The following is a 21,011-nucleotide window of genomic DNA, read 5'->3' on the forward strand; positions in this document are numbered from 1 at the left end:
GGGGAGGGGAGAGGAAGCAAGGGGAACAGAGAAAAATGTATAGTTCAATAAAAATCAATAAAAAGTGTAATCTTTTCTAAAAAAATGCATAATAGCCTCAATTTAGTAAGAGTTCTCTAAAATCAAGAATCTGAAACTTTAAGAAATAAAATTAAAAACCATTGGTTTACAGACAAAAAAACCTCTAGAATGTTCCATCTACTCATCTGTTTATCCATTAGCCACCCATTAATCTAGTATTTACTGTATGTCTAACCATGTCAATGTGTGGGGAAAGCGTAGAACAAAACTAGGTAAGATAAAACTCATAGATGAACAATATAATAGAACACAGAATGTGTAGCCTAAGGCTGCAATGCAAACTCAGATCTGCAAAGGTTAAGGCCAATGTTTTTTTTTCCTCACTATGTTATTAATTACTGACTGCATAAAAATAATCTTTAACAGCAAAATAGTAGGGGCTAGAGAGATGGCTCAGTGGTTAAGAGCATTGCCTGCACTTCCAAAGGTCCTGAGTTCAATTCCCGGCAACCACATGGTGGCTCACAACCATCTGTAAAGAGGCCTGGTGCCCTCTTCTGGCATGTACACACACACACAGACAGAATATTGTATACATAATAAATAAATAACAGCAAAATAGTGGGAAATGTGGGTGCCATAATGATGAGAATAAGTAATTTTTTGAATACAAATTCAATCTCCACTATAAAATTATTAAATAATGCACATGGAAAATATTGTTTTGATGGAATATATGTATTATAAATTAATTTGATACAAGGAAACATATATGCATTTATTTAATGAACCCTAAATGAATACTAATGGCGGAATGGTATCATCTTAGCCTTTAAGAGGCTCATATATGGAGAGCAAACAGGAAAGAACTTAAACAAACACAATGTGATAGGTTAGTGGCTCAGGGTTTCTACTGCTATAATAAAACACCAATACCAGGCCTGGCACAGTGATCCATGAACTTAATCCCAGCACTTGGGAGGCAGAAATGTGTGGATTTCTGTGAGTTCGAGGCCAGACTGGTCTACAAAGCAAGTTCCGGGACAGTAAGGTCTGTTACACAGAGAGCGCCTGTCTCAAAAAACCCAAAACCAGGAAAAACAAAATAACAAACATCCTCACAAAAAAACAAAAATCCACCATAATCAAAAGTATCTTAGGGAGAAAAGGATTTATTTCATCTTACAACTTGCATAATCCAGGCAAGTCAGGACAGAAACCCAAGGCGGGAAATGATGCAGAGGTCCTGGAAGTCTACTGCCTTGTTCCTATGGCTTGTTCAAATTGCTTTCTTATAGTACCCAGGACGAGACTGGAAGTGGCACCTCCCCCCAAACACATGGTGGGCTGGAACCTCTCATATCAGTCATCAATCAAGAAAATGCATCACAGGCTTGTCTACGTACCAATCTATTTATGAGCATTTTCTCAATTGAGTCATTTCCAAAATAACCCTAGCTTGTGTTGAATTGACATAATACTGGACAGCAAAGTCCATAAATATTAGGGGGACACTTTTCCTTTATAAATACTAAAATGTTATAGCTAAGATAAATAAAATCAGCCAAAAGAAATTTTTAAAAAACATGACAAGTGCTCATATTTGTTAGATGACAAGTCTGCAACCTGTTATGCTAAGCAGCAGTGAACACCTAGAGTCATTGTCTTAAGTTATGACATTACAGAGACTCCTTTCTCTGAAGGTGTACAGGAAAATCTAATTTCAACCGTCATACAGTAAAACTATGGAATGGAAGGTCAGTCCTTCCTTCCCACTTACAAGCAGTACCACCTTAGTATGTTTGGAACAGAAAGTGAAGTGATACTGTACCTCAGATATTTTAGAAAACATTACTTGTACTGCCACGTGCAACATAGAAGCCTATGAGAATGATTTTCAAAACTAGTCACCAGACTATCTATTCAAATATACCTTTCCATACTCAAATGTTTATAGAGCCATCTATTCAATCATTCTGGATCTTAAATTGACAATTAATGAATTTACTGAACATGGGAGTTATAGGCTTATAGCTTATTCCTACTAAGAATGAAATCACTCAGCTTCAGAGTTCAGTTAATTCATGAGCTCTGACACTAAAAGGTTAAATACCACTATGAGTATTATTTTGAGAAAGGGTCTCACTATGTTTTTTCAGGTTGGCCTTGAACTCCTGAACTGAACTGATTCTTCTGTCCCAATTTCCTGAGTAGCTGGGCCTAAGGTGTATATATCACTATGCCCACAACCAATATGAATGTTGAAAAGAATAGGCTTAGTGGTTAAAACCATTTATTGTTCTTTCAGAGGATCCAAGTTCCCAGCTATGCTGGATGGTTTACAACAACCTGTAAATCCAGTTCCAGGAGATCCAACACCCTCTTCTAGCCTCTGGGGGTACCCACACACATACACATAAATAAAAATAAATCTTTAAAAAAACCCATGCTGAATAGCCTGGAAGCAACATCTGAAAAGATTTCCACACATGCTCTGTGGAATGACACCATCCTGCACATGAGAGGGGAGACTCTTGGTTTTAGCTCAATTCCACTACTTCTCAGGCACTTACCTGAATACAAGCCCCCGTCTTCAACTTGCATAGGCTGCAAACTAAGGCCCACCGGCTAGGTGGAATATGGGAGATTTTTGTGATAGGTTCCATTCTCTCAGGACAAGCAATACTGACCTACAAATAAAATATCATCATAAGGCAGAGGCACTAGGGCATCTCAGAAGTACTTTTCACAAACTATAAATGATGTTATATGAAGCTGAGAACATTAAAACAATGAGGTAAGCCATATCTTCCAAGGTTAGTATGAAACTAAGAATAAACAAAACAGATCTCTTTTCATTGCTCAGTCCTTCAGTTACTTCTAGCAATGTAAACAATTCATATATGTGATGAGAATGCACGAGTGTAGACTAGGTAGTCATGGTTACCTTAAAGAATCAAGATATATCCATCTTTACTTAGGAACCAAAGAAAGTTACTAAGGAAAGGAAAGAAAGTTTAGAAATTCTAGTATCTGTTTTATGTTAGAGATGGTACCACATGCCTTGCTATTTCATTTAATCAACTAAATATAAAGACAGGCGGTGACAGATCTTTATATTTGGTTCACAAAGCAGGATAATATTGTTGGAAAGTAGCAGCAAATTTATGTAATGAAGAGACTGCAGCATGTAATTAGAAAGAATGAGGATGATATCACTTCTAAACCCCAATCTTTAAAACTATGTAACTATTATTAGCTTACCCTACTCTCTCAGCCAAAGTAGCTTCAAAGTGAAATTAAGTCTTTGGGGATGCTGAAAGGAAAGGTATACTTTAAAAAAGATGAAAAAGTTCTTTTCCATCTGGAAACAAAGGGTCAATGTAATTACTGCTAAAAATGTGTTTTTGTTTCTCTTTTATAAATTTATACATGCCTTTTAAAAGAAAGAAACTGTTTTCTAAATATTTGTTCTTGTGTATGCATATTTTGCCTGCATGCACATATATGTGCACCACATGTATGCCTGGTGCCATGGATCCCCTGCAACTGGAGTTACAGATAGTTGTGAGCTGCCATATGCGTGCTGGGACTTGAACCTGGGTCTTCTACAGCCACAGCTAGTGCTCCTATTCACTGAGCCATTTTTCCAGACCCAAGAAATAAATGTTTAAAATTATTATTTTTGTTTTATTTTGAATCTAGAAATCAAGAATTAGAAGCCCTAAGAGAAGTTTTTTTTTTTTCTTTCAAAACAGGGTTTCTCTGTGTAACAATTCTGGTTGTCCTGGCACTCACTCTGTAGACCAGGCTGGCCTTGAACTCACAGAGATCCACCTGCCTCTGCTTCCCAAGTACTGGGATTAAAGGTGTAAGCCACCACCGCCTGGCTAAAAGTTTTAGTATTTTTTATTTTTGAGATAGCATCTATGTAACTCAGGGTGGCCCTTAACTCATGACCTTCTTATTTCAGCCTTCTGAGTGTTAGGATTATAGATGATTAGTTTTCCTTTTATGAGTGTGGTACTAGGGATCAAGTCCAGGCCTTTGTACATGCTAAGCAAGTGCTCTACCTCTGAGCTATATGCCCTAGCTCTTGTTGTTTTTTTCTCTGTTTGAGATAAGGTCTCACTATAGCTTAGGCTACTCTTGAGTTTACTATGCAGCCCAGGCTTTGAACTTTTGACTATCCTGCCTTTCCAACCAAAGATGCATGTTTACAGGCATATGTACCAGGGCTGGCTTCAACCTTTTTTAATTTAATTTTTTTGGTAATGGAGACCTGCTTTGTTCATATTAGGCAAATACTCTACCACTAGCTACACCCTAGCACAAATCTGTGGGTTTTGTTTGTATGTTTACAGGGTCTAAGTATGTAGGTTGGCTTTGAGCTCACTAGACAGTTCCAAGCTGGTTTCTAGATCTTAATCTCCCAAGTATAGGGATTACAGGAATGTACTACTAGTTTAGAAGCCATGTTTTAATTAAGTTAATGAACAATAGCAGGATGAATAAACAATATATCCATAAAATGGTAAACTACTAAGCAATGTAAATTGATGAACTACTGATACATATTACAACATGGAGTGCTAGCCAGACAGAAAATAATACTTACTGTATGAATTCCTTTTACATGAAGCTTAAAAACATATAAAACTTATCTATAGCTGATTAAAATCAAAATGGTTATTATTCCCAGGAAATAAGGAAAGGAGGGGATATAAGGGAGCCTTCCAGGATGCTATTAGTATAGTTCTGTGGTATTTCATGTCTTAGACTAATTTGTGGCTACAGTTTTTTTTTTTGAGACAGGGTTTCTCTGTCTCTGTAGCTTTGGTTCCTGTCCTGGAACTAGCTCTGTAGACAAGGCTGGCCTCGAACTCATAGATATCCGCCTGTCTCTGCCTCCCGAGTGCTGGGATTAAAGGCATGAACCACCACCGCCTGGTTGTGGCTACAGGTATTTTAAAGTAAGGTAAAGTTTACTTTTAAAATGTTTCTCACACTTTGTCTTTTTTTTAAAGTAGTGTGTTTATTTTAAAAATAGTAAATAGTTTAAAAATATTTGTTTATAAAAATTTACTATATGTGTATACATGTAGAGGTACTTGTGGAGACCAGAGGTCATCAATTCCCTGGGAAGCAGAATTAAAGGCAGTCAGTTGTGAGCTGCCTGACATGGTACTGGAACTGAACTCAGATCCTCTATAAGAGCACTGTGAGCTCCTAAGAGCTATGCCATCTCCATCTCCCACACTCTGGTCTTTTATGCCTCTTCTCTCAAACAAATTTATCAAACACCACTGAAAGTACCACTCACAAATACATAAGTTTGGGCTAAAATGCACACTTGTGTCCAAGAAGACCTGAGGTAGCACAGAAATCTCAGAAATATAGGCGAGCAGGAAGCATTTCCATGACAAGTATCTGTCTGTCTAAACATCATGGGAAGTAGGACACCCTGGAGTAAATGGTCCCAGATTCAGATGGTTTCTTACTTCTGGAATCCACAGGGCACAACTGACATGGGCCCATTTAGTCCCTGTCCTGGTGGTCTTCATGGCTCCACCTTTCTTAGGACACAAAACACACTGTGGATAAATGCCCAGGACACAGGAACGACACAGCCAACTGCCTTCTGGAATCTTAAGGATGCCATAGCAAGCCTGTAGGCATGAGGAAGAGAGGGAAGAATGGTCAGTGTATCTGTATTAGCACTAACACCAATTTTGACACAGTTAAGAAAATATTCTCTGTTTTGGGGATAAAGACAAATCTAGCTGAAGAAGTTCTTAAAGGATTTAGCAAATTTTAAACACTAAAAACGAATGTAGCAGCAATTGAACTAAGATTAGCATGCCTATCTAGATAGAAAAAGACAAGGTGGAGATTCATCCCAAAGTTAGCGAATTATTAACATAGAGTTGGGTTACAGACATTTTTATTTAAAAAAATGGAAAATGGATTCTTTTTCCTGTTTTCCAAATTGTCTTCAATGTTTATATATTGTAACAGGTCATCAAATCAGTACTGGAGTAACTTCAACATGTCATGTACTATTGTGATCAAGAAAAAAGGGGATAGAAAATAGTGAACTATATGAATACAAATCAGCTAATGTTTATAAAGAGTCTAATACGACCTGGTACATGAAAAACATTCAGCAAATTGTAGAAATTATTTGTTTAGGTTGAACCAGGAGACTCGTGAATTGAATCACAATAATCCATAATGAGTTCTGAGAGGTTTTTTAATTCTTTATGTAATGATATTAGAAAATAAATGAACTCAGGGAGGTAGAAGATTACTTGAAATTATTCTAGATCCCCCATCTTCAATTCTGTCCAGTTCCCCTCTTAATTGCTCTAATCTATTTCTGAAAAAAAAAATGCTTCCAAAATATTTTGCCCACTTTGACTACTTGCCATGAACATATTTTCTTCTGACTGAAAAGACCTCTCTGGTTTGACATACATTTTTACATTCAGCATGAGTGCCACTTGTTGGAAGTTGTTTTTTAATTTTTATCTCTTCCATGCATTTCCACACGGATTTATAATCTATAAAATCAGCTGGTGGAGAGGTGGTGGTGGCACATGCCTTTAATCCTAGCTCTCAGGAGGCAGAGACAGGCAGATTTCTGTGAATTTGTGGCCAGCCTGGTCTACAGAGTGAGTTCCAGGACAGCCTTCAAAGCTACAGAGAAACCCTGTCTTGAAAAACAAAAACCAAAAAACCGAAACAAAAATCACCTGGCACTCTGGTAAACTGGTAGTTTCTTTTTAATCATTATACTGTGGTTTTCTTGGGGGAGGGGCAGAAAGTATATCTGGTTCTTCATCACTGTGTCACCATAATGCAGCATGGTCCTGGCTCACAGATGGTGCTTAGTGCATTTACAGTATTTGTTACATAAACTAATAATATGAATAAAATATATAATATGTTCAGAAGATTAAAAATTTAGTTAGGTAGAAGTCAAGAATTGAATTGAACTACATCTTGGAAGATACGTACACTTTGATAACCTAAGGTAGGAGACAAGACTGTGTATGGGTATCCTTGTGTGTGTGTGATTGCGTGAGTGTGTGTGTATGCTTAAGCTGAATGTCAAATGTGTGTGTGCTTGTTATGTGTGTAGGAGAAAAGACTGTGTATGGGTATCCTCTTGTGTGTGTGTGTCATAGGTTAAGCTGAATGTCAAATATGTGAGTGGTTGTATGTGTGTGTGGAGGTCATAGGTTAAGCTGTATGTCTTCCTCAATTGCCCTCCATATTGTTTCTTGAATCAGGGTCTCTTAAGAATTTGGTTCAGCTAGATTGGCTGGGCAGCAAGTACCAGGGATCCTATCTCTGCCTCTCCATGTGTGCCCCTGTATTAGTTTTTTTTAAAGATTTATTTATTTATTATGTATACAACATTCCTTCCATGTATGTTTGTATGCCAGAAGAGGGCACCAGATCTCATTATAGATGGTTGTGAGCCACCATGTGGTTGCTGGGAATTGAACTCAGGACCTTTGGAGGAGCAGGCAATGCTCTTAACCACTGAGCCATCTCTCCAGCCCCCCCCTGCATTAGTTCTTTATGTGTGTTTTGGAAACTCAGGTTCTCATGCTTTGGCATCAAGTACTTCACCAACTGAACCACCTGTAGCTCTCTTTCAGAAGATATTTTTAAATTCAGACATGGCTGTAAAATGAAGATAGGATAGTGTTAGCAATATTCATCACTGTACCTCAAGTGACCTTGTTTTACCACAGAACAGAGCATAGGATATGGGTAAGAGTTGAAATAAGTGCTGATATCATTAAAGCTAACATTATTAATATGACAGTGTGACAGAACAAATGTCAACTAACTTGCATAAAGTCATTTAACCTTTCCTTACATTGTTTGTAATACTAAGATGAGAAAAATCTCCAATGTAGATGACGCAAGAAGCACAGGGACTTCCTGAGTGAATAAAATGAGAAAAATCTCAATGGTCTAGACATGAAATGACAAAATAAAGGCCTAGGTTTAGCCTCTTGGGGGAATATTAGTAGGTAAAGCAGCTTAGGGACCACAAGCAATGTTTCTAGAGAAGTACTGAAGAACAGCAAAGCCTAATTTTGATTTTCACCTTTAAATATAAGACATTGTTCAGATATGAGTGTTAGAAATAATAATCACTGAGCTTCAAAAATGTTGACCATTGCCAGCAATGCCACTCTTGGGAATATACCCAAGAGATGCCTGATCTTATGACAAGGGCATTTGTTCAACTATGTTCATAGCAGCATTATTTGTAATAGCCAGAACCTGGAAATAACCTAGATATTCTTCAATGGAAGAATGGATGAAGAAAGTGTGGAATATATACACATTAGAATACTACTCAGCGGTAAAAAACAATGACTTCTCGAATTTTGCATGCAAATGGATGGAAATAGAAAACACTATCCTGAGTGAGGTAACCCAGACCCAAAAAGATGAACATGGGATGTACTCACTCATAATTGGTTTCTAGAGATAAATAAAGGTCAGTGAGTCTATAATTTGATATCCTAAAGAAGCTAAATAAGAAGGTGATCTTATAGAAAAACATATAGCTATCCTCCTGGTTATGGGAAGTAGACAAGATTGCTGGGCAAAAATTGGGATCTTGGGGGTGGGGTGGGAGGGGGGGTAAGGGGAGATGGGGAGAGAAAAGTAAGAAGGGGAGGATTGGGGGAACTTGGGGAAACGGGATGATTGGGATAAAGGAAGGTTGGATAGGGGAGCAGGGAAGCACATATCTTAATTAAAGGAGCCATCTTAGGGTTGGCAAGAGACTTGGACCTAGAGGGGCTCCCAGGTGCCCAGGGCAATGTCCCCAGTTAGTTCCTGGGGCAGCTGAGGACAGGGAACCTGAAATGACCCTATCCTATAGCCATACTGATGAATATCTTGCATATCACCATAGAACCTTCATCTGGCGATGGATGGAGACAGAGACCCACACTGGAGCACTGGACTGAGCTCCCAAGGTCCCAATGAGGAGCAGGAGGGAGAATATGAGCAAAGAAGTCAGGACCACAAGGGGTGCACCCACCCACGGAGACAGTGGGGCTGATCTATTGGGAGCTCACCAAGAACAGCTGGACTGTGACTGAAAAAGCATGGGATTGCATGGGATAAAACCGGACTCTCTGAATATGGCGGACAATGAGGGCTGCCGAGAAGCCAAGGACAATGGCACTGGGTTTTGATCCTACTTCATGTTCTGGCTTTGTGGGAGCCTAGCCAGTTTGGATGTTCACCTTCCTAGACCAGGATGGAGGGGGGAGGACTTTGGACTTTCCACAGGGCAGGGAACCCTTACTGCTCTTCAGACTGGAGAGGGAGGGGGAGAGGAGTGGGGAGAGGGGAGAAGAGTGGGAGGAGGGGGAAGGAAAAGGGAGACGGGGAGGGAAATGGGAGGCGGGGAGGAGGCGGAATTTTTTTTTCAATAAAAAAATAATTATATTACAAAAAAATGTTGACCATTGGAACAATGAGATATCAGATTAAGGACACTTGGACTAAGCCTGATGATTTTAGTTTAAACTTCTGAACTCCAATACTAGAAGAACCAAATCCTAAAAGTTGTCTTTTGACTTTAACACTAATATGTTGACCTTGTATGAGGGGGCAGTCTCCATTTCCACTAACCTGATGCACACAGACGTTACACTTATCACAGAATACCATATCATTCCCTTCTTCACTGTCTGGAGACCGGCACACATCACAGATCACATCTTCATCATATTCTATTCCTAGCCCTTCTTCTGTCTCAATAGCATGGTTCATATTTTCATGGCAGTGGCGTTCTAGAACTTCTATTGTTTTTTCCATAAGCGTCTCATCAATTGGCCCATAACCTGCACAAAAATAAAAACAATAACTCTTCTGTCAGCTGTCATTCCCAAATCATCAACTGCAGGGAAAAGCAGGATGTTAAGGGACAAAGCCATCTTTTTTTTTTTTCCTGATCTAAAGCAACCAGATTTCAAGGATTTTTTTTTACTAGAGAAATTCTAACATTGAGTAAAATAAAATTAGTGTTTAATACATTAATGAAGAAATACATCACAGCACATTTTCTTTTTTTTTTTAAATATTTATTTATTATGTATACAATATTCTGTCTGTGTGTATGACCGCAGGCCAGAAGAGGGCACCAGACCCTGTCACAGATGGTTGTGAGCCACCATATGGTTGCTGGGAATTGAACTCAGGACCTTTGGAAGAGCAGGCAATGCTCTTAACCTCTGAGCCATCTCTCCAGCCCCCACGGCACATTTTCTTAAAAATTTACAGATGCTTACATTTTTTTACTAAATCCTAGTCAGGGGGCTAGTGAGATGACTCAGTGGGTAAAGACAAGTCTGATGACTTGATTTTAATCCCTGGAAACCTCATGGTGGCAACAAAGAATCAACTCTCAAAAATTCTCCTCCACACACATATACATAAATAAATATAAAATTAAAAAATAAATCCTAGTCAATCTCCTGCTAAAACCTTAATTAATTTTCTCTTATTCCTACTAATAAGACTTGAACCAAAGGTGTAACTTTGAACACTTTAATTTGTAGCATTTAAATATTTTACTTGTTTGAGCACAAATAATATATTAGTAACTTAGCTTCACTAAAAATACTTAGTGGTCATACCAAGAATTTTTCATTTGATAATGTATTAACCCATAAAAGAAAATCCTAGGTAATATGTATATATGGATATGTATATGAAATACTGTTTTTCAAACCTGATTTAAAAATATCAAATACCATTTTTCAATAACAAGCAATAATAGAAACCTCTTAACATTCACAAAGATTTAAATGTAATTCTGAAATTACCCCTTTTCTTCCTGATTCCTTTTTCTTTTTATACTTTTATTTTTCTCCTCACCCTCCACATTTAACCCAACTGAAAGACTCATAGGGCTGATACTGGTAAAAACTAAGTATTTTTCTTCTTAAGAGGACCAAAAATCCAATGATTTTTGGAACATTATTTAGTTACTTTTAGAAACTAAGGAATAATTTTCAAAATGATCCAAGATAAATTTATCCAACAATATTTTTAATGTAAGACATCTAAAGAACTTTAAAATATGCATGAATTACCTTTTAAAATTTTATCTACTTATGAAGCAAAGATTTTCTCTGGCTTATTTTCAGCCTAGACATACCATATACACATACATACACTTACATACACATATGTGTATATCAAATACACATATAGATATGCAGGAACAAAGCATATAGTGTCTAGTCTGGATATATACTCAAAGAATTCTATATCCCATCACACAGATATTTGCATATCCATGTTTTTTACTGTTGCTCTATTGACAATAGCAAGAAAATGGAATCAGCCCAAACAAATGCTCAACTGATAAATGAATAATGCATATATAGTATAATTTTATCAATTCATAAAGAAAAAATGAAGTTCACAGGAAAGCGGAAATAACTGGAAAATATATTTTGTGTGGTAACATGGTCTCAGAAAGATAAGCACCATGTTTTCACTCCTATGTGGAACCTATAGTCTAATCTTTAATATATTTATATTTGTGTAAGAATGATTATGTATTGAGTTCAGGAAAATAGAAAGGGACCTATGACAGGAGAAAAAAAGAGGCCCCAATTAACAAAGATGGGTGGGAAAGGTAATAGAACATGTGATTTGAAAACACAAGGGGGAATACCAAATATAAGGGTTTAAGCAGGGATGGGAAGTGGGGAGATGAGGGACTGAAGACTGGATAAACCAAAATTTAGTATGTATGAAAATTTAATAAACTTGCTACTTTATAAGCTAATTTTAAAAAACAGAGTTATAGAGTCTAGTTATAAAAACTTGGATTCAAATTCCAACTTTATCTCATATTAGCTAAGCAAACTTTGTTATCTTACTGTTCTTATCTATAAATGATAATGCTAAATTCATTAACTTGTGAGGATGGAATGTTTGCTCATTGGTTAGTATTGTACCCAGTATATAACCAGCATACACATTTTAAATTCTTTAACTTGAGCAAAAATGCTTAATTTAATATTTTTAAAAGTTTATTTTAAGCTCTAAAACGTGTGACTATAACATCATTCTTCCTAAAGAAAAATCCAACACAAGGCAATTCTCCTCAAAAACTCTGGATCACTTGTTCTTCTAGAGGACTTAGGCTCAAGTACCAGTACCTACATGGTGAATTGCAACCATCTGTAACTCCAGTTTCAAGGGATTTGATGCCGACTTCTGGCCTCTACAGATACCAGGCATGTATGTAGTGCATGTACACACATATAGGCAAAACTCTCATATAAATAAAATAAATACATCTAAAATATTTAAAAACTAAAGTTCAATCAAAAACCTATTTTTTATTTTGTTGAGATTATAATATATTCACATCATTTCTCTCTCCAAACCTTTTCATATACCTTTCTCATTTTCCTTTAAACACATGGCTTCTTTTTTCATTAATTATTGCTCCATGAATATATGTCTATAAATATAGGTTCCTAAATATAACCTGGTCAATCTGTATAATGCTACATGTATGTATATTTTCAGAGTTAAGCATTTGGTACTGGATAACTGATCACTGTGATCTCTGTTTCTCTTGCTCTTAAACATTCATTGTGTAGGGTTGAGTACTGCACAATAACACTAAGAATGCAATAGTGGTTATTCACACCTTGCTGGTTAACCAATAGCTCTCTAATTGAACTTAAAACCCACTTAACAAGAGGGAAACCGTACTGGAAACCTAGCTAATTACTCAATGCAAGCAAAGTCATGGATATTGAAGGAGAACCTAAAATCACTACTTTATTAAAATCACTACTTTATTAAGTCCATATAATCCCTAACTACATTCTAAACATTTGTCCTTATATCCACAGATAAGTGTAGTCTTCACCCTTCATCAAGGAAACTTGTCTTTGAAACAAATATAGACCACCACAGAAAACCACAACCAATCAAAATGAAGAGTTGTGGAGCCAAGTCTCAATTGATATATCTACAAAACATGTCTGCTCAAGCTAAGGGAACATTTCAGATGAGGGAGCAGTATGATTGTAAAAGCAAGAAGACCAGACCAGGGAGTTTGTTGTGAGATTGTGTCTCCTAGTGATGTCAGAAGCTACACACACAAAATCTCACCAACATGATTACCTATACATGATCTGAACAAGGATGACACAAATAGACATGCTAAAGTAGACGGGAAAAAAGCCCATGAAGCCTCACCAGTATACACATAAAACATCTCTTCTAAGATTAAATGAAATGTATTGCCCTGGATGGGATGGGATCCTAGACAAGAAAAAGATTAGTAGAGAAAAAATAAAAAGCCCAAAATTCTGGAACATCAGTTAATGGTGATGGTTTCTTCGTCCCAACAAATGCATCATGGCAAAGAAATATGTTAATATTAGGACACAGAATATACTTTAGGTATACATTTGTATTCTCTGCACTGAATGTCTATTTTTTTCTGCAAATCAAACTCTTCCATTATAAAAAAAAATCCTCATCCAAAGAGAATTAGTTGTAAAACATTGAACTTATAGGGCAGTTTCTTATCAAAGGAAGCACTGTGATGGTTGTGTTATCATGAATTCCATTTGCATGCAAAACCACACACTGTGGTACTTGATTATGCCTTTGTCCTTCTTTTATTCCATTCTCTATGATTTACACTCTAAATTGGCCACACGCTTATTCCTCTTAGAGAACAAATAAAGAGGAAACAAAACATACTAAGATTATAAAACAAAAATTAAGAAGTAGTTGTTGGCAAAGTAGCTTCCATCGCCATGCCAAAGAGGATTTAATATAATTTTAACTTTTCCCGCATGTATTCATATACTAGCTTTAACATAGAGAACAAACTGAAGGTAGCTAAGAACTAATGGACTTGTCCATTAATAAGAGTGATTTTCAGGACTGATCCAAAAACATGTCTCAGTATCCTTTCTAACCAGAAGTTCAATCAACCATCACTACACTAACATTTAGCATTATGAAGCAACATCATGAAACTTATGTGCCATCTGTATCTATACTGAATAAATGAAGAAAGGATCACTTAAATTTTATTACTCTATGTTAATACTGATTAAAATTAATACTGATAAAATACTGCTATACTTTATACATTTGAATAAATAGCTCATTTCTTCAAAAATAAAAATAAGTGAGAGGGTAGGTAAGAAAGGAAAGCAGATGAAAAAAGTTTTACAGAGTTCTACCAATTTAAAAAAAATCACTGGTGAAAGTCAATGCACAATTTACTTGTAAGAAAACAGCTTACCCATTTCTCCAAGGTCTTCATTGAGTTCTTGAAGCCAGAAGGTGTCCATGTCATCTAGGTCATAGCGGCATGTAGATGCTGCCAGCTCTAGGGTATTGATATAGCCAGGCTCTGCAGACTCTGGGCTAGAGCAACGGATATATTTCCGTGGCCGGACAAAGAGAACTTCCTTTACCTTTTCAGATATAATCCTAGAAAAGCAATAGAAAGACATTGGCAACTATCAACAAATGACAGATTGCAGGTACTGACAGGATAAGCCAAATGACTCTGGCTACACAAGGGCACATGTCTTGCTATTCCTTCTGGGAGATATGGCAGATCTCTTTCTAGAATCAAATGATTCTGAAAATTCAGTTTCATCATCTGCTGTGAACTTGTTGACTGATAATGATGTGCTTCATTCACCTACACAGATCTGGGACCCTACTACTATTTATTCTAATAAAATGTTGATGTATTGTGTATTCTTGACCTAATGGTCACCAAGTATATTTAAAAGGGAAAAATCTGGGATTGAGTGTTAGCTGCACAAAGGTATTATGTTTAAACATACACCTCAGCAAAACCTGTGATTTTTTTTCTTCCATGGACAGACTAGGTTTTAGACTTACACAAACCTGTTTCTTTTTCCTGTCATTCATTTGTAAAGTGGTTCTGAAAAATTACTTAATTTAGATAAGGTTCAGTTTTCTTTATGAAAAAGTAGGGACAAGAATAATAAATTATTAAAATAACACCAAACTTGTAAGATTATTATGCTTACAGAAATAAAGTATTTGTTACGGCACATAATAAAAACATGTTTTAGTAACACTAGTGTTATATTTCTTACTACTTTCATTATGCAAATGAGTTAAAGTCAAGAGATCATAGAGTTGCATAAACTCAAGATATATGAGAGCGGCCATAGATCTGAGCCAGGGCCACATGATGGAAAAAAAATTCCTATTATTCCATCAACTTTTGTAGTGAGCTTGAGCAAATCCATAGCCTTTCTGATACCTAAGAACTCAAGGCAAGAAAACCAATCAGGGAAAGAAATGTCTACAACTTAATCTATAATTGATGGTTTAAGTACCAGATGAGGCATCAGAAAATATAACCAAAAGGAAATTTGGATTATCTTTTCTTGGCAATTTTAAAGAACAGTGTGGGTTATCTAAAAAGGGGGGGGGGGAAGAGAAATACTCGTATTATCATATAATAATGAAAACCATTCCTCTGGAAGGATTTTAGAGCTAATTTAATTCTAGAGTCATTATATGTGTAGGATAATTAATAAAACAATATCAATACATGTAATATATATAATTGACCATGTAAGTGCAGAAAGTACATATTTTCTTCTAAGCATTCTTCCCAAAGCTTATGATTTCAAATAAAGTATCTTGAATAGTTAACAAATATATATATATTTGTACATTAAAATTATTCTATTATATGGAAATCCAAAACCAAAAGCAATAAATATTAGAAGAAAATGCTGAAATCTTAAGCATTAACTGAAGCTAAATTTTATTTTATTTTTTTGAGACAGGGTTTCTCTGTGGTTTTGGAGCCTGTCCTGGAACTAGCTCTGTAGACCAGGCTGGTCTCGAACTCACAGAAATCCGCCTGCCTCTGCCTCCAGAGTGCTGGGATTAAAGGCATGTGCCACCATCGCCTGGCATGAAGCTAAATTTTAAAACTGTATTCAGAGGCCTGCTTCTAACTGAAAAGGACAAAATACATGCTCTCCAGAAACTTCAAGATCAAATAAGTATATAGTGCTTCTTTGATACATGGCCTTACAAGGAAATTATAGAATATTTGATTTTCCCTAAAATAGATTTTATAACTAATGGTTTATCTCAAGTGCTTTAAACTGTACAAGAAAAAAAGTTGATTATAAATTTTCTTGAATGAAGCTTTTGTTTATAAGGCTCTGGAAGAACACAGAGGAGAATACATTTATGACATCAGGATAGGCAAAGATATTTTAAACGAAACACAAATGCCACCAAACACAATAGGAAAAGATTGAAGAAACATACACACTAAAACTTTGGTTACAAAAAGAGAGTGAAAAAGCAATTTTTGGGGTAGACGATATTTACAATTAAAGATATACAAAAATTCAATTAAAAACTAGGCAAAAGATTTAGGCAGACACTTCATAAATAAGGCTACCTCTTGCAGCAGATAAACAATTAAAAGGCTCTCAACCTAACTAGCTATCATAGATATTGAAATCATAATCACTGTTATCTACCAGAATGGCTAATATTTAAAAAATTGACCCCAAACTGGTCTTTGAAGGTCTAAGTGATGGTAAGAAACGGAAGCAAATAGACCTATTGTTACATTGCTGGCTTGGGCATGAATTGATATATGCCACTTTGGGAGCAAATACAGTTATAAGGTATGTACAGGATATGAACAGATATATATGTTCTTTGACCTAGCAAATATATTTTTAATATATTTAAATTTTAAATAAAAATGTACAGACATTTTATTATTACAGAGGGTAAAAAGGTTCACTTTCTACAATAGCTGGAAACAACCTAAATGTCTTACTAAAGGTGAATGGATAAATTGTGGCATATTCAAACAATGAGATATGATGCATGAGTGAAAAATGAACTACTGCATGCAACAGCATAGATGGATCGCACAAGCATAATGATAAACAAAACAATCCAGTCTCAAATGAATACATACTATAGGATTCTATTTATATGAAGTTCGAAAACTGGCAAAACTGTTACCTACGGTGAGGGAGGTCAGTTACTGGCAGGGAGCAGAAGAAAGGCTTCTGGGGTGTTGATAATGTTCTATTTCTTGATCTGAGTGGCAGTTAAATGAATACGTTTAATTCATAAAAATTCATTCAGCTATACAAAAACGCATTCTATATTTTCTGGGTATACATAATACTTCAATGCAAAGTTTATCATAATGATAATTAAAATGGTGATGTTACCTTAGTCATTTTTCCATTAAGTTTAAGTAACTAAAGTCTGAATCTAAGAACAGAAACAATAACACCAAAATGCAAGAAAACACATAGGTAAAAGGTTAAATTAATGTAAACTTACAAGAGAAGTTACTGAATTTATGACAGAAGAGAAGATCTGTGAAAATGTTATTTTGGGATTTTTATCTTACTTTTGGCTTCTTGAGACAGGATCTCACTATGTAGCCCTGGCTATCCCGGAATTCAACATGTAGTTCAAGCTAGTCTCCAACTCACAAAGAATCCACCTGCCTCTGTTTTCTGAGTACTGTGATTAAAGACATGTGTTACCATGCCTGGAGGATTTTTTTTTTTTTTGAGACAGGCTCTTGCTATGTTCCCTGCTTCAGCCTCCCAGGTGCTGGGATTACAGGTGTGCTATCATTTCCAGCCTGGGACTTTTTAGAAAACAGCTTAAATCATCATCATTTACACATGCACACATGCAGGCTCATGCACGTGTGTACACACACACACACAGGCACACACACACACACTTCCAGTTATCAAAAGACATTTTGCTTCATGTGTGTGCCTGTGTGTGTGATTGCTATTGCTTTAGAGCAGTGGTTCTCAAGTTTCTTAGTGTTGCAACCCTTTTATATAGTTCCTCATGTGGTTATAAAATTGTTTTCATTGTTACTTCATAACTAATTTTGTTACTGCTATGAAATGTAATGTAAATATCTGACATGCAATTCCCAAAGGGGTTGAGACTCACAGGTTGAGAACCATTGCTTTAGAGGAAATCCTAGAATACTATGGTTTTCTTTGCTAGTCACTATGGACTAGGTATAGAGACACTATGAATGGCATCAGATCACTGACCATATCAGCAAATGTTCACAAACACAAAGGTTTAAGTAATTTTGTTAGAACAACATAAGCATAGCTTTCAATTTAGATCCTTTAGTATAACAGAATGTTGTAGTAACTTTCTAGATGACTGGCTTTTGGTAAAGTACCCATATCCACTTCTCTATAGAAAGGTTTATTCACCTGTTCTTCACTAGTAGGTTAGAGTGGCTGGAATATTATTAACTCTGGCCCAAGTACACACTGCTGTGCCACTGAGGAGTCATTGAAAATGAAATTATTATTACTGTTGTTTGACCTAAAGCTTAACATAGTGTCTTTTTAAAAAATTCTTTTATTCTTTTTTTTTTTTTTTTAAAAGAGAACTATCTTTTTTCATTTTACACACCAATCACAGTTCCCACTCCCTCCACCTAGCCCACCCCACCCTACCCCCTATCCACTCCTCAGAGAGGGTAAGGCATATGGCTTTGGGGAAGGTCCAAGGCCCTCCCTATTATATCTAGGCTGAGCAAGGTATTCATCCAAAGAGAATAGGCTCCCATAAAGCCAGTACAAATAGAAGGGATAAATCCTGGTGTCACTGCCAGTGGCCCCTCAGTCTGCCCCAGTCATACAACTGTCAACCACATTCAGAGGGTCTAGTTTGGTCCTATACTGGTTCCTTCCCTGTCTGGCTGGAGTTGGTGAGCTCCCATTAGCTCAGGTAAACTGTTTCAGTGGGTGCCCCCATCATGGTCTTGACCTCTTCGCTCATAGTCTCACTCCTCCCACTCTTTAACTGGTGGGTCGCTGCCTCTGTTTCCATCAATTGCTGGATGAAGGTTCTATGGTGATATTTAAGATACTTAATCTGACTACAGGGCAAGGCCAGTTCAGGCACCCTCTCTTCTATTGTTTAGGGTTTTAACTGGGGTCATCCTTGTGGATTCCTGGGAATTTCTCGAGAGTCAGGTTTCTTGTTAGCCCCATAATGGCTCCCTCAATCAAAATATCTCTTTCCTTGCTCTCACCTCTGTCCTTCCACTATCTTGACTATCCTGTTCCCTCAAGTTCTCCTCCCCACTTCCCTTTCTTTCTTCCTCTTCCCCTTCCACTCTCCCTTCTCCTTCCATCCCCATGCTCCCAATTTTGTCAGGCAATCTTGTCTATTTCCCCTTTCCAGGTGGATCTATGTATGTTTTTCTAAAGGTTCACCTTGTTACTTAGCTTCTCTAGGATCATGAACTATAGGCTCAATGTCCTTTGCTAGCATCCACTTATGAGTACATACCATGTTCATCTTTCATGCTCATCAGGATGTTTTTTTTTTCTAGTTCCATCCATTTTTATTGACAGTGACCTTTCAGGGACTTTTCAAATGACTTTCAAATGCTTTGAAAGATAGAGACTATGCTGTTTCCTAATGAGTGCCTAGAATTACTTTTGAATAATACAGAAACTATATAAAAATCACACTATAGATTTTTTAAAGGTTTGAGATGAGTATTTTAAAATTAACTAGATAATAGTCTCAAAAAATGTCTTTTTAAAAAAGATATGGTCTTAACTCTGTAAACTCACCACAAAATCCAGGCTGTCTTCAAACTCATGCTAACCCTTATGTCTTTGCTTTCCAAGTGCTGGATTTATAGAAGTAAACCACAACCCGTGACTTCATAAATATATGTTTAGGCATAATCTCCTCCAAATGCCCCTGTTAATCTTGTTACTTTGTGATGACCTCTTCTTCCCAAATCTGTGACTTAGTGTATGAGACAGTTACTGTTTCTACGACATAATGGCATTTTCCAAATCCCACATATCTTTTACAATGTGACTCTGATATTCTTCCAGTTCTAAAGATTATTTCTCCTCTCTTTGAATAAGGGATGGCTTATGGTGGTTTTGACTAGCAGAAGTACTGCTATGAGCACCGTAAGACTGGGTCATAAAAAGGAATGCAGCCTTCACCTGGCTGTCCGGAAGTAACAGATGTACTTCAGAATCACATAAGGAATATGACTGCTGAGATTGTCAGACTAGGAGAGAGTCAAGTTATATGTAATTCTCATGTAATGCCACTTTAAGAAAAAGGCCTTTATAGGTTTCTAAACTTGACCCCCAGCTACTGTGCAGCCTTCAAAATTCAAGTCTAGTTGCTCTGCACTGCTAAGTTTGGGGTCAATTTACTATTAGCACTGAAACTTATAATGGGAACGAACAATATGGACAGCTTTAAACTTCAAACAACATAAAGATATATGAAATGTTTTATGTATTGTACACACTACTCAACTTTCATAAACAAAATCAAGAGTGGTAGAATTCTGTAGCCTAAAATTGAATGGGAAAGATGTGGGAAGACAGAAGGTAGAGGAAGTAGTTGAAGGGGCAAGAGGCCCAGATGCCCAGGAAAGTTAAAAGACAAGTTTGTGTGCTCATGCATCATTAAGGGGTATTTTCCTTCCAACTTCATAAACTTTGCATGCATTTTGAAAGTAGTCAACAGGATCCTACATATGGAAACTGAATATGGGTCATAGGACAATAAACAATAAAAGATGATCCCAATGATGTTTATCTCTAAAAAACCTTATCTCTTAGAATATTTACTATTAAAAGCATTCTCTCTCTCTCTGTCTCTCTCTCTCTCTTCTGGATGTGTGTGTATGCTGGGAGGTCCTACTGATTGACTGGAGGTTGCAGTCTACCATGGCCTGGCAGCTCTCTCTGAGGTCAGCAACATGGACGCCTCCCCCACCCCCACTCCCGGCGAAAAGCATCCTGTTCTCTACCAGACCTTATTTGGAGACTGTCTTTAGGCCCTGATGCCTGTCTTATCTC

The 21,011-nt window shown here is 36.8% G+C and overlaps 1 protein-coding gene across 10 annotated transcripts in view; it reads right to left on the reverse strand.

Moving 5' to 3' along the window:
* The window catches only part of Jade3 (jade family PHD finger 3), an 86,636-nt gene that overhangs the window by 17,842 nt on the left and 47,783 nt on the right, over positions 1–21,011 (reverse strand). For all 10 annotated transcript variants that reach the window (XM_050160903.1, XM_050160910.1, XM_050160901.1 and 7 more), the window contains 4 exons: positions 14,369–14,559; positions 9,700–9,911; positions 5,523–5,690; positions 2,595–2,711 (listed from right to left, as the gene is read on the reverse strand). In XM_050160903.1, coding sequence (XP_050016860.1) covers positions 2,595–2,711; positions 5,523–5,690; positions 9,700–9,911; positions 14,369–14,559 — 688 coding nt within the window. The remainder of the gene's footprint in view (positions 1–2,594; positions 2,712–5,522; positions 5,691–9,699; positions 9,912–14,368; positions 14,560–21,011) is intronic.

The sequence above is a fragment of the Alexandromys fortis genome, unplaced genomic scaffold (assembly GCF_014885135.2).
Source record: "Alexandromys fortis isolate MF-2015 unplaced genomic scaffold, M_Fortis_MF-2015_v1.1 scaffold_83, whole genome shotgun sequence".
Lineage (NCBI taxonomy): Eukaryota > Metazoa > Chordata > Mammalia > Rodentia > Cricetidae > Alexandromys > Alexandromys fortis.